The sequence below is a fragment of the Thamnophis elegans genome, chromosome 7 (assembly GCF_009769535.1).
Source record: "Thamnophis elegans isolate rThaEle1 chromosome 7, rThaEle1.pri, whole genome shotgun sequence".
Classification (NCBI taxonomy): domain Eukaryota; kingdom Metazoa; phylum Chordata; class Lepidosauria; order Squamata; family Colubridae; genus Thamnophis; species Thamnophis elegans.
Genome location: NC_045547.1, coordinates 31,278,825 through 31,306,162, shown reverse-complemented (window position 1 = coordinate 31,306,162; position 27,338 = coordinate 31,278,825). Strand labels below are relative to the sequence as shown.

The 27,338-nt window shown below is 39.6% G+C and overlaps 1 protein-coding gene and 1 long non-coding RNA gene across 2 annotated transcripts in view; one reads left to right on the top strand and one right to left on the bottom strand.

Annotated features, from left to right (window-relative positions):
- Nucleotides 1-4,120: 4,120 nt before the first annotated feature.
- Nucleotides 4,121-15,180, bottom strand: LOC116511241. The gene is made up of 3 exons (XR_004255731.1): nt 14,721-15,180; nt 8,664-8,816; nt 4,121-5,531 (listed from the first exon to the last, which is right to left on the bottom strand). It is a non-coding gene; the product is annotated as an uncharacterized LOC116511241 (long non-coding RNA).
- PDGFB (platelet derived growth factor subunit B) overlaps nt 10,445-27,338 on the top strand; it is a 37,357-nt gene continuing 20,463 nt past the window's right edge. The window contains 2 exon segments of the mRNA XM_032221111.1: nt 10,445-12,233; nt 12,644-12,744. Of these exon segments, the coding sequence (XP_032077002.1) occupies nt 12,655-12,744 (90 nt within the window). The 5' untranslated portion in view covers nt 10,445-12,233; nt 12,644-12,654.

Here is a 27,338-nt window from a genome sequence, read left to right as displayed (position 1 = left end):
ATATGTGCGAGGGGAACCTTCACACACACAGTGTATGTATGCATGATATATATGCATACACACATACATACGTGTGTGTGTGTGAATGTACATATTCCAGAAGTTCATTAGTATTCAGATATACACAGAGAGATATAGACATATCCCTACAGTCCCTCTCTTCCCTTAAAGCCGCATTTCTCTCAACCGTCTCAATTAAATTTACACAGACACAGCAGCGTCTGTGGCAAGAGAAGAGACAAGGAAGCCAGTCTGATATTGGGAGCATTGCAGCAGCATCACATGCAGACCCTGCCCTTTTTTTTTTACCTGCACTGCAATGTTTCATGCACACCTCAAAGGGGAGGAGCTTGTCTTCTAATGTCATAATGCTGTTTTCTTTATTCTGAAACAGCAGCAACTACTGTAGGTTCAATAATCACCCTTAAACCTTAGCAGAACTCCCTTCAGGCCTGGAATGCAGAATCTAACCATCTTGGATCAATCCTATGCTAATTCTGTAAACATGCAGCCTTACATGTGGGAAACATTGTAATGAGAATTTTCTTCTGAAACCAGTATTGGAGAAAAGGTGATGATAGGGAACAGACACAGCTTCATTAAAGGAAGGATAATTAGAAAGATGCCATTTGAGCCTGCTGTTGGGTATTTGTAGGCAGGCCCACCACTCCTTTAAGTAACTATCCTCAGTTTTACAAAAGGGCCGTGCTTGATTTAAATGAAAGTCAGCTTCTTTGGGAAACCGACTTCCCAATGAAGTAGAATGCTTATCTCTGAAGTCCTGAATCAATCCAGCAAATAATAAATTGTGTAGGGCTAAATCCGTCTCTACAACAACCCTTGATGGAATTAATTATAAAGGTGTGGTATAATTTTTCACTTGTTCTTTTGTTTAAATAAAGTTACCTAACAAAAACTTTGGGAGTAGGGACAGAGAAACGACAAAAGTAGAATCCCTTCTATTTGGGTTTTTCAACGTATGATGAATTTTTAGACTCTTTAGGGAATATTTTCTGCTATTCCAAACTAAAGATTAATATCCATTAGCTGGTTATCTTCTAATCTCTCTACAGAGACATCTTGAGGAACTCAGCCTATTGCCAAGTAAATAAGAAATTATACTCATAAATTGAGTTTTCACTTTTAACAATGTCATTTTTTTCATAATAACAATTTGTTGAACGAATGACAGTTGGCACATGCCTGAACATCAAGTCAATGGTTGGACTCATGTATACTATCTAAAAACTAAACAAAACACTTTCTGGCTTAGTGTGGTGTGTGATCCAGATATAGGGGCTTACTTTTGCCTGTATGTAGTGGCTTTAGGGATTAGAGCTATGGGCGAAATTATTATTCCTTGACATTATTACCTGCATGCCCCACTGTGATACAGAGGAAAGTTCAAATTGGTATGACAGATTTGTCAATGTTAACTTGAGTACAATAACAGGAAAGGGGGGGGGGGAGCAAACGTGGCTTGACAGAATGGGGACAGATCCAGCATGGACTTTCAAGGCCACGTGCAGTGCCAGGACTATGGGTGGTCCAGAATTAAACACGGGTGCAGAGGAAGAGAGTGAAAGGCTCCCTGTTTGACAGAGAAAGAGCTTGCCTTGCATGTAGCACTTGTGCCTGGTGACATTTATTCCCACTCCAGTTCTGGCTTAAAAGCAAGGGCAAAACTTTGGAAATCCCCTATGTCTCTAAGGTGGAGAGGTGGTGGTCTTGGTGATCTCACTCCCTTTGTGTTAGTTGTGAGTGTGTGAGATTAGGGACAGTATAGCCAATTGCAAGGGGGTGGGGTGGGAGATGGACGCCCGACAGGCAGGAAACCAAGAATACATCAGAGGTTCTATATTTAGGACTTTTTACTCAGCGGTGGACAATATTCTGTAACTTGCATTGTTTGGGAGAGGGCAGAGGGCAGGAGAGCTATTGAAAGTCTTTGTTTGCAGAGATGCCACTTTGTCTGGGCTCAGGGAGCCAGGGAGGGAGAGGTAAGACATGCTAGCCCACTCCAATGGGATGGATGTGCATTTGGGACAGTTTGTTTGAGCAGATGATCCACTTGGAAGTGCTGAATGCGTTGAGCTATTGTTCTTCTTCTCGAAATGGCTAAAAAGGGATTGGGGTGGAGCGGAAGGTAGAAAAGTTGTTTCTTTACCAGTTTACATTTTAGCTGTAATATCAGAGGAATAAATTGGATCTGGTTTCTTCAGCTACAAAAAATAGTGCCAGACTCACCAAAGAAAAGATGTTAAGTGATAATTAGATCACTTGGAAAATAGAAAGGATCAACAGAATGTACACAGAATATATAGGGAGGGATAGATGGAATCCTCACTGGATTTACAAAGTTCAGTATTGTTACTGTCCGCAGAGGTATTTCATTTGTGTAATTGAGGATGGTGTGAAAGTGACTCTGGAATGACGAACTTTATTGAAAGGTGACTATATCTCCAAAAGGCTACTTCACTTCTCACAAGGAAGATTAAGGGCTGAATGTATGGGAGACAAGATTTCTGACAACCACATTGTAGAAAAAGCAGAATTACCTCTATTAGCCATACAGGGAAAAATCCAAATTCCTAATTAATACAAATGTCATTATTAAGGGAAGTTGAGATAAGTTTATGAAAGAGGTTTCAAATCTTCAAGTTTCTAAAGTGTTTCAAAAAAATAAGGTGGATTTCTGAAGTCAAGAAAGAAAAGAAAATGCAAAAACTAGAAACATGACAACTGTGTAATCCTTATATGTATGGGTTGCAAACTACAAGACCTCTGGAAGAAGGTAAAAAATGTAACCACCATATAATAATAGTTAGGCTCACAGAGGCATCTGAGATATAGAAAATACTATATGACTATACAAAATAGGTATATGATGATGATGAAGTTTGTAAAACAGGAATTGTGACTACAAATCCTAGTTTCATTCAATACATTATCATTAGACAAGTTATGGCTTAGTTTATAGAATAATCTAAAGGTTCAGACCTTTAATCAGTACCCATACCAAAAGAAAACAATTCGGAGGGGGAAAAGGAGGAGACCCATGCACCAATTTGCCTGTTATAGGAACTGTATTCAGTTCAGAGAGGGGGCCACATTAGGAAGGCTACATTCATAATAGTATGAAGCTCTCCAGGTACATATGACTTTGAGATGGTAAAATATGTCCTGCAAGTTTGCAAACTTATTTTCATGTTAGTTATAAAAAATAGTTACTTATTTTTAAGAGGTACTATAATTGTGGTCCAGAGTGCAGCAGTTTTGTGTGAATATAAAAGGACGTTTCTACTTGAAGTACTGCTTCAGTCCTCTGAAATATACAACGAAACAGTGTAAGACAGTGTTTTTCAAATTTGGCATACTAGCAGGAGAATTCTGGGAATCTACCCATCTTAAAGTTGCTGAGTTTGACAAACAAAGGCATAAAACCTCCATGGATTGGAAGTAAGGCCTAACATCGTCTACATTTCAAAGACAAAGTATGCAGGGACAGGTAAGTGGACCCAAAGTCCCCATCCTAACAAACACTGGTTTAATTTCAAAGGACCCTGTAACAAAAATAAATTGATCCCCTCATGCATGGTCTCTTCCAAGACACAATGGAAATTGCAGGAAAGCGGAGTATAGAAATATAGATGTCAGGGTTTCAAGGAAACCCCCAACGAAAGACGACTCTGAGGCTAGAGATTCCTCAAAGTTCCATTTTATTAGCTATGTCATATTGGCACATTTGGGAAAACCCAAATCTGAAAGTTTCCAGGTTTTTCCCCACCCTAACGAAAGTTCAAGTCCCTGCCCAGCACCCATATGTCCATCACATGATCTAATCAAGCACGTCCCAACTGTAGATGCTCCCAGTCACACCACTCCAGGTGCAGGGCAAGATGTCCTTGACTCGTTGAGAAAGGAATGTTATTTTGACTACATCTACCCCACTCCATATAATCCCCCTCCCAGTTTCCCACAGCAATAAATGTGGCAGGCCTAAGGCCCAACGCAAAAGATGGCTTCCAGACCTGGCGATGGATAGATTTTAGGGGTTTCCAACCCAGTTGCTTTTACCTGGAACTTCAACAATTTATTTTCCTTTGGGTTTTTTTTAGACTTGAGGTGCCACAAACCTCTCCAGGTAGGAGGAAAAGCGAAGGGGGATATGTGTGTAATGCTTGGGGGGAATGCAACAGCTTTTGATTTTCACATCTCTTTATTCTACTCATGAGTCATACCATGATGTCTCAGGAGCTGAGTAACTGCCGGATCTATTTTACTCTTGTACAGCAGGCTTCCTTTCTTCAGCTGCTTCTACAGAATACAAATACAAAGAATGGGGGTAGAAGGAGTAGGACTGGAGAGGGATGCAGACTGGAACAAGGGAAGTTAAATACTACCCCCACCAACCAAATCAAGATGATTAATATGCTAGGATCCCAAAGAAACAGCATGTGATGTACCTCAGAAATTAACACACACACACACACAAGTAACATAAATTATTGTTATATTCGGATTAATATGGAAAGGAGAACAGGTGGGAGATATTCTTTTCCAGTGTTATTTGGCTCTTCGGAAAAATAAAAAAGGAAAATAGGGTATTTTTTTCATTCCATCAAAACAGGAAATAACTAGCAGTGATAGAAAATTGTTTGAGCAAATGCTCTTCATGGTTGAAGAGTTCAATTCTGTCCTGAAGCTCAAAAGAGAAAAATGAAAGTAGAACCATGTGTAACTTTCTAAGGGGAAAGCTGTTAATTCTTTGTTGATGAAAACAGGGACATGAGAGCAGAAGACACATTTGAGGAAAACTGTCTTGCTTTCTTCTCCTCTCCTCACTTTTGATAGGCATTGTGTTTTCCTTCTACATCCACAAAACTATTATGTGCAATCTCATCCTTCAGTAACTCTGGAAAGGGGAGGTGGTGATGGAACTGCCACTGACTGTATCCTCTACATTCTCAAGAGGAGAAAACTAAATATATTCCATTGGCCCTCACACCACCTCCAAAATGTACTAGGGAAAAGATATGATGCCCACATACAGTAGTTACATAAGGGACATCCCTCTTTCTCATGGATAAAACTTCATCCTCAAATTCTGGTAAGGTTCACAGTAGTAAGGTTCACTTAACTAATTTCACCTTGGAAACTTGCCAGTTTTCCGTAGGAGCAGCAGTGGGAAATGTTGGATTGGTGTTCCTCTGTTTACTTAACTGATAAGCATCATTCCATCATTCTCTCCAATTCCAAACTTTGAAATTGTTCCTCATACTCCAATTCTGTCCTCCTCTCTCTCCACTTCCACTTTAAAATATTTTTCCCCTTCTGCAATTCCAAATCCATTCTGAGAAATTGGAATTGGTTTTCCAATTGCTTTAGTTCATATGGGTCACTGGTTCTCAAGTGGGTTTGAGATACTTTTGGTGTTGATCCTTGTGATGTTTTCTGTTGCTGGACAGGCAAAAATGACTGTCATTATATTAAGGAAGTTTCTTAACACCAATCTAGATATCCTGTTGAACCTGTAAAGTAGAATTAAAGGTACAAGTTTTAGGTTTGTGCAAGTCAATTTATTTCTCTGCTAAATCTATTTCTTCATGTCAGATAGAAGCAGAAACTCTGAACGACAGATTCTGCCATGCTGCCGTGCTATGGCACATTGCTCCAAATGCCACAATCTCCTCTAACATCTGGAAAGATTTTGGATCCCAAAGCCTTCCTTCATTTTTCCAAGTTTTAGATTTTAGCACAAGAACAGATTACTCAGTGCCAAGGTATTTTAATCTCCTAATCCAATATGCCAATATTCCACACTTCTTTAAAATGCCGTTTTCTAAGCAGGAGCTCATTTCCCCCCAGCCCATTGTCCTCCAGCGCTTCTGATCTATATATCTCTTCATCACCAGCTGTAGGTTGTGCTAAATGAAGATTATGAAAGAGATAATCTAAGGCATCTGGAAGATACCAGGTTGGAATAGATTGCTCAAGAGTTAATGTGACCACTATCTTAATCACCATCACCTACCTTATCTAGAAGCACTGGAGGTGGGTGGGTTGGTTATTAGTTGTAGCAACCAGAACCACCACAATATTGGATTGAAAAAAATGCATTTTCATGTACCTGGACTTCAATTGCAAGAGATTCTATCATTCTTTCACTATGGCTATAACTATGATACTCTAGAAGAGGTTTCACAACATAATGTGTCAGCACGGACGGCTGTAGTGGGGGTACAAGTAGGTGCCAACTGACAACACTTATGTTGTGTCAGAAATTGTGCCTTCTACAGAGGTGCATGCAAACTCACAAGTATGAAAGGGCAGAGCTTATATTGTGATGTCCACATTTTGTCATCACTGTAGCTAACTACAAACGTCTGGGTCTCAGAAACACATGTGATGTCAGACTCTGTGGCTTAAACTTGGCAGAAGCTATCCAAATAGTTGTCATGTCAGACGACGTAAGAATTTATATTGTTTATAAAGCTTAATCGTTAGTTATAACACACTCTGTCAACATAAAGTTGAGACTTTCTTATACCTGGTGTTGTCTCATTTTTGCACTTCATTACCCTGCCTGTTCCACAGATTAATAGACATTCTGTCTTGAGTTTCTCAGTCTTAGAGGTTAGCGACCAATGGCTGTTGACATAGCAATAGCAATAGCACTTTGACTTAAATATCACTCCATAGTGCTTTACAGCACTCTCTGAGTAGTTTACAAATGTCAGCATATTGCCCCCAGCAATCTAGGTTCTCATTTTACCGACCTCAGAAGGATGGAAAGCTGAGTCAATCTTAAGCCAGTTAGTGGTCAGAGTTAGCCTGCAACACTGTATTCGAACCACTGCACCACCACAGCTCCACCACATAACCAACATATTGATCATGAGAAACTCTATGTCTTACTATAACTTCTACATATAGTGGGTACATGCAGTTTCTAGAGCTCCCCAAAATTCTATTTTCATGTGAGGCAAGAAGAAAAAAGTATATAGGAGTAATCAAAATTATAAACTTGATTGACAATCAAATTATATAATTTTAAAATTTTTTACTTATTTTTATTTTTAAATTTATTTTACCCTAACTCTGTCCATATCTTTGTCTTTGGCTAACCTCCTGGCCATGTGAGGACTTTAGGTCAAAAGACGTTGACACATTTGCTGTAAAATTTCACTCCCCCCCCCACGCCCCAAATCTAGAACCTGCCAGATTTGAGAAGTTTGCTTTAGAGAAGCTATAATATACTCTTCAAGAACAACTGATTTTTAGCATCTATCTTCCTACAGGTAAAGATGATGTATTTTATTCTCATGTTCAATAAATATCCACTTTTATATTCTGTACACATTAAATAAATAATACATAAATAAATAGCCACAGAAAGCTTTAGCTCTTTGAATTGTATTTACCTCAAGACCCATCCAGAACTGTTAGGTCTTTTTCTAAACATCCTCTTCCTCACTGTCTGAATTGCTAAGATTTAGCTTGTCTTTAAAGCTATGATTCTAAAAATTCTGTCACACATCATCCAAGTGTAAATAAATAACCTTTTCCCCTATGTTAGATGTCACGTAATTTAGCCGGATATGGAGAAGACAGTGCGCCAAAGAACAAAACTTGGGATTTTCATGCCACAAATATCACTCTTCCTACTATATTGACCCTAGACTCTGCACATTCTCACTTTGATGTACTTAAAAGGGATTATGAAGTTCACACCATGAAAAAATAGTTTTTCATCTGATCTTGGTGGCATATACTTATGAAGATTAGAGAAATATGTCTAGATGCTTAACAGTGTGGTCCTATAAAGTTGAATTTAAAAGTAATTTACTCCTACTATGTATGGTTCAGTGGGAATGCAATGTAAGGAAACATTTTTAAAAAGTTTTGTGTTGTTGTTTAGAATTAGGTTTTAGGGACTTCTGGAAGTTGCGTTGCTAGCATTGCTGATCAGAAGATGCCCACAGCTTAGGAAATAAACATGGGAATACATCAATAATTCAAGCTAAACATATATTCAAGCAAGGTCAAGGAAACTTTTTTTCTGTGAAGGGCTATGTTCTCTTTGGTACTGTGAAATATCCAATATTTGTGGGCAATAAACCAGCTGCTCTTTCCTTCTGGAGGGGGTGGGTGGGAGGGAATCCCTTCCACTGTAACCTCTAGGGGATATTCCAATGCTTGGAAAGCTAGTCATCTCTTCATCCTAAATGCCTATTAAAAGTACATAAAATTTAACCACTGCAGCTGGGGCAAAGTAGTGAGAAATTAAATGACCCAAGGTCCTCTTCTACAACTCACTGCAAAACTGCATGGAACTAAACGTGCCAATTGTATCGCTTACATACTTTAAATAGCAATCATTGTGAGGACCAGCTGGAGCTTTCTCACTGTACTAAAATGCAAATTGAAGGCAACATAATTTTCTCAAGGTCAAAATACTAGAAATGTTTCCCAAACCTAGTCAGATTACAACTTTTAGTATTCCCAACAAACATTGCTAATGGGAAATTCTGGGAGTCAAGCTACTTTGCAGCTGAAGAGTTGGGGTGTGGAGGGCAGACTGAGCTCAGCACATTTTGATTTATTCATCAAACTATAATTAAGCAAGCCATGAATGTGTTCATTTACAGTGCAAAACCAACCTCTTATGTTACTGCAGAGTTTTCCTTCTGAGCTCCATTCCACAATCAGAGGTTCTATGAAGCAGCTATACACCCGGTTATGATAAGTACAATCATGCAAATCCCTGAATCCTGGGCAACTCTAGTTGTTATGTGAAGTCACAATACAGCCTGCTAAAGAATGAATGGTTCAGATAAATAGCATTTAAGAAAAACTTTAATGCACAAACAAAATGTCCTGGTGTTTTACACAGATAACAGGACAATCCCAAAGCCTTCTCCTGCCACAGCTGTAGGTTCTCCATTCACTTGGCTTTGTTCTCTGCCACGTTAGTTTCCGCCTTGTAAAGAATGTCTAAATCCCAAGATATAAATTGACATTAGAGCATATTCTATGATCTTACAAGAGCTGATGGAGAAGCAGAATGTGGTTTGGCTTGTGCCACTTATTATATACTAGCTGGCTATCCGTGCTTTGCTACGAAACAATGTGATCGGGCTTATAGCATCAAAGCGTGTTAATGTAAGGTAACTGGCAGTTGGAACAGAATTCTTTTTAGGTGGGGAGGGGGAGTAGAATAAGGCAACTGGCAGTTGGAACAAAGTTCTTTTCAGGTGGGGAGGGGGAATAGAATGTCCAACTACTTAACATCAGAGTATGTTAATACTGTATAAGAAATACTAATGGCCTGATGGTCACTTCGAAAAATCCTTTCTTAGCAAGCACCCAGAAGCCAAGAGGAACATACGTGCCAAATTTCAAATTTGTAGGCTTTACAGTTGTGGAGATTTTGAGATGAGTGAATGCTTTTGGCTTTTATATATATAGATAGATTATGTCTGAACTGTACCAATTGGATAAATAGGAATTGGTTTATTGAGCTGTTATGAATCTACACAATCCCTATAGTTCTAAGGCACAACTGAAGAGGAACATCTAGACTAAATATTGCCCCCATCAAATAAGCACTATAATCCATTTGCTTCCAGCTGTTTCATCCTTGACCCTTTCCTGTAAATCTTTAGGAACATCCATAGTGTAGGATCATAATCCTGAGAGCCATTGATTAATAGATGGATTCTTCAGACTACCATCAAAATCATTCTACTTTCTCTGTGTTGCTCTTATGCAGTTTGTCTTTATCATAGATAAAACCCTCTCAGTGAGCCTGCTGGATGCTGTAGAACTACATCTCTAAGCTGATCGTCCTCAGGATGTCTCACTGCTAATGGGTGGCCTGGCCCTTTTACCATCCAGTAGAAGGAGATGTAGGTAGCTACATCTTTTCACAGGAGGGAGAAGGCAGCACTACTGGAATGTGCTCGCTTGCACTCAGATCCAGACATATTGATGAGAAAACATTTAGGATGACATCTGCTGAAAAAAGGAATGACAGGGTAAAAATGGTTCCATTTAAAGAGCAACAAAGTGGTTGGCAGAAATGCTGGTTTCTGCATCTAATCAATCTTTTACAGCAGAGACTTCATGCCTCATTCCAATGCTGAGAAGCTTTATAATATAAAATTTATGTGCATATGTCTGGTCTTACAAATACCATGCGGGGGGTTGGGGTTGGGGAGTAGGCTGCTCTGAAATCACTTGCCCTGAAACATCATGAAACTGCCAAAAATAATAAAATAATGAGTAGCAGCACCTTGGATCTCACAGGCAGAATGGCCAGACACCAACAGTACAGCAGATAGATAGATAGATAGATAGATAGATAGATAGATAGATAGATAGATAGATAGATAGATAGATAGATAGAGAGATAGATAGATGAGAGGAGGGAGGAGGGAGGGAGGGAGGGAGGGAGAGAGAGAGAGAGAGAGAGAGAGAGAGAGATGCTGTATGTGGAATCCCCCACCCTGGAAACTCTGAGTTTAAAGAGTCTGAACAGATGCACTTAGAGAGAGTTCTGCATGAGCAGCAGCTGTTGCAGCAAACAATACTAAGTTAGATCATAGATCAAGGAAAGCCTCAATTTTGCAAAAAGGCATTGAATTTATTTATTCAATGTATTTACTTGCAGTGTAACAAATTATTCTTGGGGAATATCACATAACTAGACACAGCAGAAAAGGATCTTAGCAATTTACCAGAGGAAATTTAGATGCACAGATCATGACCAGCATTACGTTATAAGAACAGCGTCTACCAATGGCTTTTTATGACCAAGTTCACATATAGTGGTTTAATCTGTGGTTTAAGTAAACCACCATTGGCTCCTTTCCCATAACATAATGAATCACTTTGGTTTGCAAATGGATAGCTACTGTCTGGATTCTCATAATATAGTATCGTAAGCCAAAATAAACCCCTATTAGGGCTTAACGTGTGTAAACTGAATTAATCCCTTGAGCAGGGATTTGGAAAGTGAGTAGAAAAGAAATAACATCAAATGTAGTTTCCATAACCACGATGGACTATTTTTTATTTTAATAGAAAATGTTGACTCTTGTTTTGTTTTCATTTAACAACTAATTACCCCAACTTCCCTCAGTAAATGTCTCCAATTTTCCGAAGCTTGGATGTTTATTACATTCTGGAAATTATTACTATAACAACAAATTGCCTTCCAGCACTGAAGGCAATGACATGTGCCAACTTTGGTGGATTCTTTTGTTAATATCATGTATATCTTTTGGCTTTCTTTTAGCTGCTTCTGCAGGCACATCAAAGATATTCAAGCTCGTTCTTTTTAGATTCACTGAAGTAGCAGAGCTAGAAGAACATGTATTAATCTTGTCGCCAAGTACCTAGGCTTCAACAGAGAATATTAGGAGCCAAAAATACAACACAGCAATGCTAGCCTGAGAACTATCCTCCCCCTTTTCACTTTGCCCTGAAGGAACAGAATCTCCCAGGTTCTGTCTTCAGAAAGCAGAGGTGTTTCTCCATTCCACTGTGCTTGTTAGCTAAAGATTTTGAAAAATTCTACTGAGACTAAATTCTCTTTTCCCCTCTTTGATTCATAGCCAAGAGAGGAGTTCCTGGCAGCCCTGTCTCCTCCCCCTCTCCTCTCCTCCCCCTCGTCTCCTTTAAAAGAAGGAACTGTAATACTAGCACCTTATTTTCTTGCAGACTAAAATTGAGACCCAAACTTGCTCTCTCCTTGGTGCTGTGTCTGCTTCCACCAGAGAGCGGACCTTTTGCTTCCTTGCTGCAACAGAGTGCAAGGATCAGCGAGAGCAACTGCAGCAATTCTAGGAGGTTTTGCAAGACTTTACACACACATTTGCTGCAGCAAGAACCATTTGCTCACCTGTCTGCAAACATAACAACTGAAGCCTCAAAACTCTTCCTCAACCAAGGCTACCACTGCTCTTTGGAAAGACGGCTGGCGGGGGAAGCTCAGCCAAATGATTCCAAGCAAAGGGCTGGTGTAAGTCAAATCAGAAAAAAATGAGAGACTTGAAGATCTTCATTCTCCCTGTATGGTTTTCAATGGTTGAAGTTTAATGCTTTGAAGAAACAGTCTAAATCATTTTGCTTTTGCCAGCAGACTTTTTTTTATATCTTTTAAGAGGACCTGATTTCATGTGAACTGCCAAATCTAGGGAAACCGACCTTGCACTGCACTACTAGGGGTATGTAGATGGAAGAGACTGATTTTGGATGGCTAAGATTTTGATGGGGACATGACTAAATTTTTTTTTTTACAAATACCTTTTTCTTCTCTACAGAGAAGGCAGACTAGCAATCAAGTCCCTCTGCTCTGGAACTGTTAATTTCCCCCCAAGAGTATATATATATATACTCTATATACTATATATATACTATATATATATATATATACTATATATATATATATATAATATACTCTATTTATATATAAATATATATATATATATTTGGAGAAAGTTTACTGAGACTGAAATGAGGCAGTGAAGAACTCTACACTTGATATACAGCCAATTACAGTAAGGGCAGATCCTCATTCTCAAGACTGCCTGAACTGGGGAAATCTTAATTCTTTTTTTTTTTTTTTTTAAAAAAGACTCTCCTTCAATGTGTCTGGAACTTTTGGGGATTGGAGTCGGCATGAATTTTGGACTGCTTTTCGTGTTTCTCTGTTACCTGCCACTCATCAGCAGTGAGGTAAGTACTTGTCTTTAAAAAAATTGTAACAAAAACTTCCTGGTAAACATCAAACTGATAAAAGTATATGCAAAGGGTAGGAAACACAAGTAAGTGATCACCAGCAAGAGGTCAGAGTGAAAGAGTTTGCACAGGATATCCCCACTTTTTCCCTTATAGAGTGCAGAAATTAATGTTGACCTAATAAATTAAACTGACATCTTGGTCTCCTTTTTTGGAAAAAAAAATCCTGAAAAAAATATTCGGGGGGGGGGGGGAGTTACTGATTCCAATATTTAGAAAAACAATACAATCTTATGCATGTTTACTTGGAATTCCCAGGAAATTAAATGTGATTTACTCCCCAGAAAGTGCTAATACAATTGGACTTTAATCATAATAATTGTCAAACAGCTGCTCCTGGAAGTGCCTTGTTTATGGTTGTCCAGTCTGGGTAAATACAGTCCATGTGGCCTTTTCATTTTCTCCTAACATGGAAAAAATGCACTTACAGCCTGTTTGTCGCAACTAGAAAACCTTTTTTTTGTGCAAGATTTCATGTTATGCTATCAATATCATATTACATGAGAACATAATGTTGATGCTATGACACTCGCTTGTCCATCTGTGATACACTTGTAACCAGTGATTTTTATTTCTCAAATACCGAAGGAAAAAAGTTGTACTTGCATTCTCATTTTCAGTATATTCCGGCTACACTGATATCTAATGCTTATGGTTTGTTATGCTTTTGAAAGGTAAAGAACATTGTGTACAATACCAGATTATCTTGGAAGATCCCTAACATAAGGCACTGATGAAATTGGAGAACTCTACTTGGGAATTCAGCCCAGGTAGCTGCCATACAGAGGGTGGTAGAGGGAGAGTCTCTGTTAGTTAATGGAGGGAGCCTGGCATATTTCTTATGATGCCCAAGGGAACTGGTCTGAATGAAACAAGCAAAGATTTCTCTCTCACACTCCTACAGTGGGAGGGTCAAACTAAAAGGAGTTGGAGAAGCCAGAGTATTGGCTGGCAGCTGAATTCCAACTGGGGGATACTTAGCTGGGGATGTAGTCTTCCAGCTGTTCCAAGTTGGAGCTGCCATGGGAGAGATCCTGTATCGGTTCCAAACAAATGCCCAAGAGGAAAGACAGAGAATGTGAAGATTGGGTAGGGAGGAGTTCTTAAAGGGCCAGAGTTGCAGGATTTCCCTTTGATTTCAAGGGAAAAGTCCCTGGAATTCTATATGCATTACTTTTGGTCCTATATAACATTTTTTATATGTGGGCATTGGGAATTTTTTGGTACTCTTTGGCTCTCTTCTTGAAAAAAAGAAAGGTATAGCCAACTGCTTTGAACGAAATATCAATTTAAGAGGCAGGCTCCAGTTCCTTAATGCCGAGTAGGTGTGCTGCCTTCACAAATCCAAAAATGGCAAGGAGATTACCATTACCCTGCCAAGAAGCCATGCCTGTGTGCCTAGAATGTACGCACACAGGTATGGGCAGAGTAATAATCGAAAGGGGGTTGTGAGCACACAGAAGTGGAAATGTCTAGTTTAAGGGAGAGACTGCACAATAGGATTATTTAAAGAATGGAAACTGCCTCCATTTTCGGAGAAAGAGGCACTCTTGCAATATCAGAACAACAAGAGGCTCAAATAAAGCTGTATAAGGTCACACCCTTTTTTGCCAAATAAAGCAGGTGGAAGGAAGCCAACAAAAAACTTCGCGTTTGCCTTTAATTTGTACCTATTATTAAGACTGGCCCAGAAATTAATGAAATGCTGTATAAGAGAACCCAGGCCGCGGGGGATTCTCCTCCGTGGATCGCTGCGGCTCACCTTCCCCCCTCCCCACCTTTCCTAGAGCGACAGAGGCTTCCCTACCAGATGATTTGTTTTAGAGACTTTAAAAAAAATCGGTATGCAGTTTCCTGAGCAAGAGAATATCTGGGAGGCTGCCAAACCTCAGGTTACTTGTGTGCCCACAAACCTGTGCAAAGAATTCTTCTTTTGTTCTCCGGGAGAAGAGAGCGGAGGGAGGGAGGGAAGGAAGGAGAGAGAGGGGGGAAGGAGGTGCGTCACGCGCTCCTCGACGGCCTCCGCTGAATCCCGCTGGAGGTGGTCGTAGCAACGAAAACCACCGGAGCCGCCCGGGCTTTACCCAGCCGGAGGGGGGACGGGGGGGACGGGCGCACCTTGGGCCCTCCTCTCGCTGCTCGCGGGCGGTGCCGGGCCCTCTTCGCTTCTTCTCACGAGCTAAACCGAAACAGCCTTGGGGGCGGTGGGAGGGGGAGATATTTTCTCGGAGTGGGCAGCCCTCTCGGCCTCCAGTGGCAGTAAACCTGTGTGGGTGGCACCTCCCCAATGCCGTTGTCCTTGCTGCAGTTCTCTTGGTCGCCTTAGAGGTTCCCCGTTGGTACTGGCATAAATGTCTGCTGCGGTGATAAAACCTGAGGTTTTAAGTATCCAGCAATACAGTAGCGTAGCGGCTGCGCCTCTCTTTGCAGGGAGTGGCAAGTTGAATGGTGACCTATTAAAAAAATGTAAATTACAGTAGTGCGTTACTAACAATATGTAAAGGCCAGTAGTGGAGGGGGCTTTTGAGGCCCCAGTAAAAATTCCCAGAGCCTTGCTGTGTGGTAAATGACCTTGAGTTGGAAGGGACCTTGTAGGTCATCTAGTCCAGTGTTTTTCAACCACTGTGCCGCAGCACACTAGTGTGCCGTGACATAGTGTAAGGTGTGCCGTGGGAAAAACACTTTATATATAGTCAATATAGGCACAGAGTTAATTTTTTTTAACATTTTCTAATGGTGGTGTGCCTCGTGATTTTTTTCATGAAAAAAGTGTGCCTTTGCACAAAAAAGGTTGAAAAACACTGATCTAGTCCAACCACCTGCCCAAGCAGGAGAACCTACACCATTTCTGACAGATGGCAGTCCGTCTCTTCTTGAAAGCTTCCAGTGATGAAGCTCCCACAACTTCTGAAGGCAAGCTTAGCTGTTCCATTGGTTGATTGCTCTCACTGTTAGAAAATTTCTCCTTATTTCCAGGTTGAATCTCTCCTTGTTTAGTTTCCATCCATTATCCCTTGTCTGGCCTTCAGACAAGGACCTTCTCGCCCTGCCTTGACTGTGGTGTATTCTGTATCATCTAGTTCATGGGTGTCAAATTCACCTGTCACGTTGCTGTCACATGACGTTTCATGACGTTTTCCCCTTTGCAGAGCTGAGGTGGGTGTGGCCTGTGTGTGATGCATCTGGCCAGCAGGGCATCACTTTGACACCCTAAAATTATTTTGATGTGGAATCTCACCAGATAGATAGATATCTTGGCTTTCCAGGTTTTCCAAGGTCGTATCCATTGCCGCTGTGGCTGAGTAGGCCCACTTTATTGCTGATCATGCTTTTCCTTCCATCAGTTCCAGTAATTAGCAAAAAAAAATTTGGTTTGTGAGCAGGATTGGTAAGAAAAAGGGTAGCTTATTGATAAATTCTCTTCAAGGACTTACAATATGCTTCAGAACTATTCATATGTAACTTTAGTGTTGCATCACTTCTAAATACTTCTAAATACATGCATTCTAGGTTGTAATGCAATGATACAGCTGCTGCCTATGTAGCCATCATATGTTTTATTACATGTGCCTTTAAAAAAAAAAGTACAGTAGGCTGTGACCTTTTTAATATTCCATTTGGAACCTTGCTATAGAGAGAAGGTAGATTTATGAATACTGTTAACTGTTAACTTGTTTATTAAACTTGTATGCGGCCCTATTCCCAAGGGTTAAAAGTTTTGTAATTTACCTTGTTTTCTTTTTCAAACACAGTTGCAATAGTTAAGAGTAGTTAACACTTTGTTTAAAGGCATGAATAAGATGCAAAACAGCATAAATTTATAAAAGGTACATTCGTATAAATTGAACCTTTTCTTTTAAAGATATAAGCTATGATTTGATTGTATGTGCTCTGAAGAATAAAAACTACATTTGGTATTTGAACAGTATAAAAGGACCTCCCTTTGTTTGCTGACAGATAAATTAGCTTAGCTCATGGAACAGGTAAGTATTCTGCTGCTGCTACTACTGTTGCAATAGGAAGAATAAAATTTCCAGATAAAGCTGTTTGTTTTTAATATTGCTAAAATACAATCAACAGAGCCAAAGTGATAGTTAAGAATGGAACCCATGAGACCCAGGTTCAAGATAGTCCTCAGCCATGGAAAAAAGTATGGAAATTTTGGATTAATTATCTCCCACTCTGCCTCACACAGTAGTTGTTTGGATAAAATCAAATCTCCTTGTAAGCCACCTTGATCTCTTGAAGACAGAGCTAGATGTCACTCTTAACAGATACATGTGAGTTGCTTAAGGCTAAATCAGCCATCTAGTTTCTTTATAGTTAGGTAAAGGATATTCCATCAAACACCTGCATTCGGGTACCATGTGCATCCTGCTTTTAAGTATGCCAGAATATGCAAGAGACAAGTAAAGGCAGAGTTTCTGCCCTTGGGAACATACAATTGTCATTAAAAGAAGTTTCAGGAAAAAAAGCTTTGCCTATTTCAAGAAATAAAAAGGTGGGGGGATCTGAGCAGTGGAGGAAAGAAAGAGGGGGGGAAACCATACATGGGACAGCTGCTCACCTAAATCAGACCTGGGCATTTTATGGCCCCTGGGCCACATCTGGCCCTTTGGCAGTCCCTGTCCAGCCTGTGAGAAATCAATCTGAAATTAGAAATCAAATGTAAATAAGTGTACGCCAAGCATTCAATACAACTGCATAGCTTTTTTTGAAGGCAATTGCTATTTTTTTCCAATTTACATATGTGTGCATGCCTATAGACATTCACGGCCCTATTGGTTCAGCCTTCTACAACAGTCCCAGTTTCTCATGTAGTCTCTTGGGAGAATTAATTGCCCACCCTTAACCTAAACTGAAGGGAGGAACAGCTTTCCAATCAGTTCAAGCAGGAATACATCTTTAGGGGGAACATAGCATGTTTACACATATGAATCAGTGATGCAAAGTCTACATGTCTATTGCAACGCTTTTCAGAATAAGGATAGAGTTCATGCTATTTACATTTGTTCTGAAGTCGATATAGACATGAGATTGATTTGGTTATTCCCTGTTTGGTATTGATAGAAACACTGACTCCTTTTGAGCCGGCTTTTCTTGACTTCCTTTTTAAATCTTTGGGATAGATCTACCAATTCCTTAAATCCGTGGCTTCCTAAGGAGGAGATGGATTTTGCTTGAAGTTTCTTGGATTAGATGGGGCAGCAAGTGGGTAGGCTGGGTCTCCTCCCCCTTTATTTTTTAGGATTTCTGGATTCTTCTAATTAAAAACAGGCTAAGCCTATCCAAATGCTTGACATGTTGATTGATGTATCATTTGCTTGGCTTCCCGATAGAACCTGCCAACAATTATGGCATTTTCCAAGAGTTTCCACTGTTACGCTTTTGTATATAAGAGCCATGATGGCACTGTGGTTAGAATGCAGTACTGCAAGCTGACTCTGCCCACAGCCAGTAGTTTGATCCTGACTGGTTCAAGTTGACTCAGCCTTCCACCCTTTGGGGCAATATGCTGACTCTGAAAACAGCTTACAGAGTGCTGTAAAGCACTATGAAGTGATATATAAGTCTAAATGCTACAGTGCTAGCGCTATATACAGTATGTATGATACTTATATAAGAGCATACAAGAATCGTACAGTATATACATACAGTAATCTTAGGACCTGGAAAAATAATAATAAAAGATTTGTGGAATATATGGCTGCAAGTTGCATAGCCTTTTCTTTTAAAAATCTTCCTGGGTGTTTTTGTCCTGGGCCTTGAAAATCCCAAGTGCACTTCAGCTGTTTATTTGTACTACAATTAACAGTCTAAAGCTGTGATGGTGAACCAATGGCACGCATGCCAGAAGTGGCATGCAGAGCCATCTCTCCTGGCATGCCAGCCATTGTCCGTTGCTCTTCTGGATACTGGCTTGCATGTGTGCACAGGCCAGCAGGTGTTCACACACATGGAAGTGCTGGAAACTTGGAGAGCAGTTTCCTGGTGCGCATGTGCATCAGGAAGCTGAGCTTCTGTTTGCCAGCTGGTCTTCACATGCACATCGGAAACCAGAAGCTCAGCTTCCCAGCGTAGACATGCGTACCAGGGAACTGCTCTTCCACTTTCTGGTGCTCCCCTGCACGGGTGCTCCCATTTCGGCACTTGGTGCAGAAAAGGTTTGCCAACACTTGTCTAAAGAGATATGAAGATATAGTAAAGCAGAGTGTGGGAACAAGTGAATGCTGGCTATAGGATTTTCCTTCCTTAAAAATTCTATAGAATTACGTCATTTCTTCCTTTCAGACAAATCCATTATGGCCGCAAGAAAGTGGTTGTGAAACTTTCCAGAGTCATTTCATTGTTACTCAATCCATAAAGGGCATGCGGTTAAAGAGTTGGGCTTACTGGTTTGTACATATAGGCCAACTATTTTCTCCTGTTTCCATTTTGTTCTTGTAGTCTAAGTCTCGAAACCAGGATTCTCCATAGCATTTGGCTAATCATACAGATCCGCCTTAAGCTTGTACCTTCATGCTTGCTCATGTGCTGCTTTGTATTTGTTTGCAGTATAGGGTTGCAGGAGTTCTAGTCCTTGGCAGTATATGTTATCCCAGTGTATGCTACCCCTTTGCTGCAAATGTCATCTGCCCACTAGGAATTCCCTACTTTCATTCAGTATGCCAGGGAAGGCCATCTAGAGTTCTGTGTTCGCTGCAGTGAAGGTCTTTCCATTACCATTCACTATTTTAATTGCACATAGTTCTCACAGGAATATGTCTGTGGTAAAACTGTCCTATGTTACAATGCATAGATGAGAATAAAAAATATTTGTGTCTGACTATTTTTATTTTTCTAGGGTCTAAATTTACTTTGCTAGGGTCTGAATGTTTTTATTGAAGAATACTTGATGGCTGCTCCAATCATGCCTAAGTTTTACAGGTTTTGCATTTTGAATGAAATTTCAGACTATGAATTCGATAGCATTCTTCTGGGAGTATAGTGTCTGTGTGTGTGTGTGTGTGTGTGTGTGTGTGTGTGTGTGTGTAGAGGAGAGAGAGAGAGAGCTAAAGGAAAGATTTTGAGTACTTTTAATTAGGATGAAGGGCAAAATAATATTCAGCAAAATTTGCTTATAAGTATTTATTAAACATTTTGGATTCCAGTCTTATATGTGAATAGCAGAGAATTCTGTCAATCAAAGTGTGAGAAAAATGCTTAAAGTAAGCTTGCAGACAATTCAATTCATATGTCTGTCTGGGTGCCTGTGTTGAATGTTCCTCCTCCATCACATTAATGTGACTCCTCCCATCCTTGAGCCAGCCCAAAACTATTTCAACATAATTTGTATGGCTCTGACAGTCAGATTACTGCCTTTGTTGCACAACTGTCCTTTGATGCTGCCCTTATTGTTTTAATGTAGAATAAGAGAAGGGCAGCAATTGATAGATTCTTCTGCCTGTGTTTCTCCTTCCATACAACATCAATTGTTAGCAAGAAAAAAACAACTTCCAGTCACTGCCCTGAAATTGTTGATTGGCCATGCTTGAGTAACTGGGAATTGGTGTCTGAGACAGAAACTTTAAACACCTTTCAAATTGTCCAAACTAATAGGTCATTGGTGGTGGTGTGTTGATGTTGTCACTTGGATAGCTATGGAGATTCTTAGTTATCCAGGTCATGGTTGTCTCAAAGGTGCTTTTTCAAAAGGCAACTGTACGATGTTTTTTGTCTGAAGAAGACAACACACAATGTCTTCTTCCTCAAGGAAGAAACATGGTCCTGTTGCCTTTTGAAGAAACTTTTTTCATTTGGATTATTTTTGAACAAGTATATGATCTTAGTGGTGGACTTTTAATAGTGGAGTAGAGAAGGCGGGATAAGTGAAGCTCTCCTGTTTCATCCTTTGCCCAACTCTGATGTATTAACCTGTCAGTGGTTATTTGGAGGGCTGCATTGATCTCCTTTCTGCTCCATCCTATGCCACTCTGCTATACCTCTGACCTGTCACTTGGGCTCAGAAAGGGGTAGAACTTCCTCAATTCCACCCCAGCCTCTAAGTATTAATTGGTAAGTGCATATGAGAATGGAAGTGCTGGAAGTGAAGGGTTACAGCTGGTTGCACCTGGAAGTAGCCTTTAAGGTACTGAGGTGTACAAAATGGTGTCCCCCATCAAATTAGCAGTAAGTATGGCTGTACAAGCCATTTGTGTGTGTGTGTGTGTGAGAGAGAGAGAGAGAGAGGGGGGGGGGGGCAGGCTGTAATCCATTTATTGCTGATAGAACCATCACCACAGTTGACAGAACCTGGATTCTTTCGTGGTTTAAACGGGCTAGGCTGCTACATCTTTTTAAAGAAAGAGCTAATATTATCAAAAGGTGAATAACTATATTCAAAAACAAGTCTAGCACTTTTCTAGAGAAGTAAAAAATTGGCATATATAAGGAGCCCTTTGTAATCCCATCCAGTTATTAGGAGGTAGATAAATCTGCCGGGAAACCAGCAACCTAAGTAAAATGGTCATGGAGTGCCCAGTGATTGGAAAAGAAATGGGCCTGCAGCATCCTAAAACAGGTAGCAGGTTGCAAAACAAATTTTGCATGTGATGTGCCCTTGAGAATGACATTTTTACCAGATTTCATATGCATGCATCCAGCTTTGGGAAAGACCCTCCATTTTGCTTTTAGTTGGACTGTGCCATTCCTTGAAAGATGCAGGGTGGAATATGTTCTTGATAATCTCAGAAGGGGAGTAAAAGTTAGAAGGCTGAATTTCCATAACTTAGCTTATTTACATCTGCATTCACGTGATATGTGAAATAAATATATATATATTATTCACATGATATGTGAAATATAATCACATGAGCTAGATTCATACAATATACTAATGATAATTGGCTAGTTTGTGGTTCAGTATATTGGGTGAATATAATGTCATATAATGACATTATATAATGACATAAAGCCATAGAAGAATTCAATTTAAATATTCTTGTTTTAAAAATAGTATTTCAAATGGTGTTTGATTCCATATTCATGGAAGAAAACTTCAAAAAACAAAGGCTTGTCCACCAACATGTGAGAATGGAAATACATTAAAATTTCAGGGGGTACCATTTCTTGGTTATGGCAACAGAGGAGTTAAAGACATACTTTGAGGCATGGAAACTGGAGCCCTTGGGGTTAAGACAGTTTAAGTATCTCTTGTCAGGTTCTGCTGGGACTCGTTGATGTTACTCCATGCTGAGGAATGTCATGATATTTTCCCACTAACACCTCAAGCACAATTTTCAGAGTGAAGAACATCTGTGTCTATGCAAACATATGCATGCTTACATCTGTGTCTATGCAAACATATGCATGCGTATATACAGTATATATATGATATATTATTGCTTTCTTTTTCTCTTTATGCAGGTGTATAATACCCATTGCAGCCTGGTCTAGCACACAGCCATAACTTTTAATTATTGTAAGGAACTCTGGTCCATATATGTTTGGTGGAGACCTGGCAGACTGCATATATTGAAGCCTGGATAATATTTCATGCTTGATTCTTTGTGTTCTGTCCTCTTTTTGCAGCCCCCATCTTTCTTCAGTCTATCTTTTTATTTTCCTTTGAAGAATGGAAATGTGTTGGCTTAACAAGAATCCACCCCTTTTCAAAATATTGCAAAGTGTTTGAATAGCACAAGAGAATGAGTGAATGTCAAATTGGATTTCAAGGTTGGGTTTGGACTATTCAACATTACGGATGATCTGTTTTGTTGGGAAAAAAGAAGTTATCATTATGTTGCCTTTAACACCTTGGTACTATCAAAGTATATGGAAATTCATCTGCTTTAATTTACAACCAGATTTTGCTCTGCTTCTGTTAATATATTTTTCCCTTCACTTCAATAATGAGATAATAAAATAATTATAGTTTTGGGGGCAGAAAAGGAGCTGGAGTGGAAGACTTTACAAATTTAAAGTTATTTTTTCCTTGTTATCTTCCATGCCCTGATTTGACATGCTGGATATTCAGATTCAGCATCCAAATGTAAGAGTTTAAAATACAGTTGTGTATTCATTTTTACAGCCTTCCCCAACAAGGTACCTTGTGGGAATGTGTTAGGACTATAGCTTTAAGAATTTAAAACCAGTCCTAACAATTTCCAAAAATAACCTTTGGGAAAGCATCTTTAAAAATATCTCCAACCTATTTGAGTTTTGTATGCTTCCTTGAAGTCATGTAGGAATGAAATATATTTCCATTGGGTAGTTCAGAATAAATATAAGGAACCGCTGAACTTTTAGTAATCTAGAGGAATCTTGTAGTACTATTGCTTATGCTTTTGAATAGTGGGAGTACCCAGTACTTTTTAATGTTCCACCTTTCATGTAAATCCTGTGCAGAGGAATTCCTAGCTTTTTCTATACTGCTGTCTTTATTTCACACCTGCAGAGAGCTTTTTCTCCTGTTTGCACATCATATATTCTGGATTATGTGGGATACCTAATTTACAAAGAGTGATGGAAAATAAAAATACAGGGTTGGCCCTATCACAAGAAAGAAGGAAGTAGTTACTTTAGGCAGCTAAATTAGAGTGGTCATGAAACAACGGCAAGTTATTGTTGTTATATTTGTTACTAGTGAGAGGAGGGAAAACATGGTTGTAGGGTTTTCTATTTTCACCTGGACTATTAGGTAGAGATTGCACATGCAGCCTGTCTAGGCTAAAAGTTATTGGATCTTAGAGTTGATTTAAATAAACCAGGAAGCAAGCTTTCATGTAGCTAGGCAAAAGTTTCGCTATGAGGAAAAAATACCCTAGAGCTAAAATTGCAATAGCTGTGGTAGGAGAGAAGTTGAAAGAGTTGCATGTTATTCCTAGAACTCTGACATCAAAAAGAATGTTTATAATATAAATGGAATCAAATTGTACAGACTATTTGCAACTAAGGAGGGAAGGGAAGCCACATTTGAGGTTTTGTTGAGTTGATTTTCAACAGATCTACCTTATTCCCCATTTCTGTCAATTTATAACTTTGGGGACTTAATTTTTGTGCAGCATTTGTATCATTATGATTTTGCACAGTACAAATCATATTATAGTTTATTGTGATGTATAAACCAGGCCTTTATGTGACCCTTAAGCCTTTGGTAGGCTTCACTCAAGCTGGAATACAGTAAGACTCTTGTCAATAAATGAGAATTTAACCTTTTAATTCCCTTGCAATTCCAGTAAAATATCTCCATATCACACAATCATGCTTTTAGCATAAACAAGTTTGTAATAGTTATGGAAAAGTAGATAATTATGCAGATCTTTATGAAAGAGTGGGATGAATTACATTGTTGAGCTAAATGTGTGTGAATGAGTGGGGTAAATCAGCCTGTGGGATACGCACAATAGATTAAAAGGTATGCTTTAAAGATGAGTTGATGAATAACTAGAATGCCTGTATTGACACTTTCACTTCTGCTAAGTGATAAGGTGGCATTTCCAGACTGAATTTCATTGACTGGTTTTGTACAATGCACTAAGCAAAAAGAAATAAGACATATCTTGGATTTATTTTTGAATCCAAAATATATTAAGTAGAGAAAGCAAAAAACAACCTAGCTCAACCCCCTCCCCCTTAAGAATGAAAAAAATGCTGACCTGTTGGAAGACATGATATCAAAATTGATTTGTAACTGACTGCTTATCCTTGTTTGAAGAATCTGTCTGCTGAAATGGAATGAATTTTTACCTTGATTCAAACTAAAAAACTAGCAATTTAACTGAGAGGCATGCTGCGGTCCAGGTATTGACTTCTACATAGTAAAGGCTATCAGCCATTCTAGTGTGCACACATGGCCTTGATGGGTTTGATTACTAGCTTGTGGGCATTGCCAGTAGACCCTCTTCACAGGAAAACCACAGAAAAGTTTTAAAGGGAAGGCAAAGAGATAAAAGAAGTTACAAGCCCTGTGGTTAGAATCCTTAGCCTGCAGGGATGCAAAGCCAGCTCCAAGGCACCGATAACTAACCAGGCAAGACCCCTCTTTGAACTCCTTAACAGTTAAAAAGAGATTATTAACCTACTCTATAGCAACTTACCCTCATAGCATTTGAGCAGAAAATACCTCTTACTACTCCGATTGGTTCACGGATAGACCACCTCATTCCCATTCTACTTTTCTTCCAATGGTAATTTGCAGACCATAGGTTTCCTTATTAGGTTTGAGAACCTCCTTGCCTGGAGCTTATGCGTATCATCTCCTACATACAGCCCCTTTTCTGAAATGGACTATGTCCTTCCCAGAAGCATTTTAAAGTGGACCAGTATCCTGTTAAGTATAGAGAAATTTACAAATGTATACAAGTTAATCTCTAATGTATTGTTAACTGAAAAGGATATCTATATTCAGTGGTACATACACCTGAACATAAGCGCAAATAACTTCAAGCATAAGATCTGCTCCAAAAAATAAATAAAGAGACATTGTACCCCAGGGCTGCACACCCTTCTCTGAGGCAGAGGATAAAGAACTTTACAAGCTGGGTGTGTTGTCATGCTTTGGTCCAACTGATAACATCTCTGACAAGAAAAAGTTGGCACCTAAACATACCTCTCTGAACAGGGAGTGGAGCTATTCTTATAATCTATTCTTTAGAAGCTTGCCTTCTAATGTTCTGTTTGTTTGCAGTTCAGCATTGGTCTATAAATGCTTGTCAAGTTCCCTTTCTCTGATTATCACAATGCATTTTATCATCTGACTTTTATCATTTTGCACTCAACACTTACCCAGCATTTGTGAGTATCTTGACTTTAAATCAGTGTTCTGTCTTGTCTATTATCAAGATGGTCTAGTGTCTATTATGTGGTCGCACAATTTACTTAGATGTTTCAAAACTATTCTGTTTATTTCAAGCGGCAAAAAATTGCTATACCATAGTAACATTCACTAGAAACAGCATAATCCCAAGCCTTATTGATAACACCCTCCTTTTCTTTTCAAATTAGTGCTGTACGTTCAGATCTCGCAAACTATTTTTCAATTTGTTTCTATGATGCTTAGTAGTTGGCCCAAGGCCACCATTTATTATCTCACTGTCTTAATTATCATTCTTATGTCCCAAGGAATTTACAATAGAGAAAATAATGTTGCCAGGCCCGGGGTGGGGGGGGAGGTTATCTATGGACACTAATGTACATGGCTTGGCAGGGCCACATTCATGGACCCTGCCAAGCACCTTCATCCACTCCTATCACTTGCCATATCTCCTTTGCCCAACACAACCAACATGTTGCCTGGTTAATCCTGCCTCCCTTCCCATGGACTAACATCTTCCTCTCCCTGGCAGAAGCCCTTCCAACAACCCAGATCATGCTTCACTATCTGGCTGGTCTGATAGTTATATTCTTCAAGCTTCTGCATGGCATTCAGCAACCTTTGGGCCCTAACAGTTCAGGCTCCTCCTCCCATAGCTGCCCATTGGTGACTGCCACCATGTGCTTTGAAGAAAAGTAAATACCTGCCTGTCTGAAAACTGCTTTTATCACAAAATGAAGCTGTCACAATCTAAATTAAGCTGACATAGAGGATAGGATTTAATGGACAGAGAACAATAGCTTATTTTCTAATAAAATTATGTTTTATGGTCGATTGGGAAGTTAGTTAAATAGGCAAGTCATCGTGTGCAGCCATTTGTTGAGGGCTTGCATAAGGATAGTGCAGGCTTTGGATCCAAAGGGGAAATGTATTTCAGATTGGGGGTGGGGACAATTCCATAAACAGCTGGGTCTTTTCCGGGAGCACATGTCTAGCAGAATCCTGGGGAAAAGACATTTAGTTTAAGAAGTCAACAGGTGCAATGTGTGAACCCATGCACACTCTGAAACAGTTTCTCTCCTTCAATCCAAAGAATTACATAGTCCCTAATGCATAATGTATGTTCTTAAATTCCAGATGTGTCTATTTGTTTCTAAAGCCCCTAAGGCAAACATGGATATTTACTGGGGGGCTTTGGGCCAGTCACCACTGTTTCCAGCTTACTCTAGGGCAGTGTTTCTCAACCTTGGCAACTGAAGAGGTTCCGGCCTTCAACTCCCAGAATTCCTCAGCCACCGAATGCTGGCTGGGGAATTCTGGGAGTTGAAGTCCGGACATCTTCAAGTTGCCAAGGTTGAGAAACACTGCTCTAGGGGGTTATTGTGGGAATAAAATAGAGATACCTACCTATGCCATAGTGAACCCCCAGAGGAAAAAGAAGCAGGATAAAAATTCAATAAATATTGAATGTCCCCAAAACAAATTTTACAGGAAAAATCACAATACTTTGAGAAACCATAATATTGTTGGCTGATTGGGTAGAAGACTGCTTTCTTCTTTCTAGATAAATACCCTGTAAGCGCTCCTCTTTATTAAGGCAATGTAGGCTAAAGTTTTGGGCTGAAAATAAGGAAGGAAGGTGGATGGATGGATGGATAGATGGATGGAAGGAAGGAAGGAAGAAGGAAGGAAGGAGTCTAAAGCAGAACTAAAAATCTTCTGGTTTCCAGTCTGTACT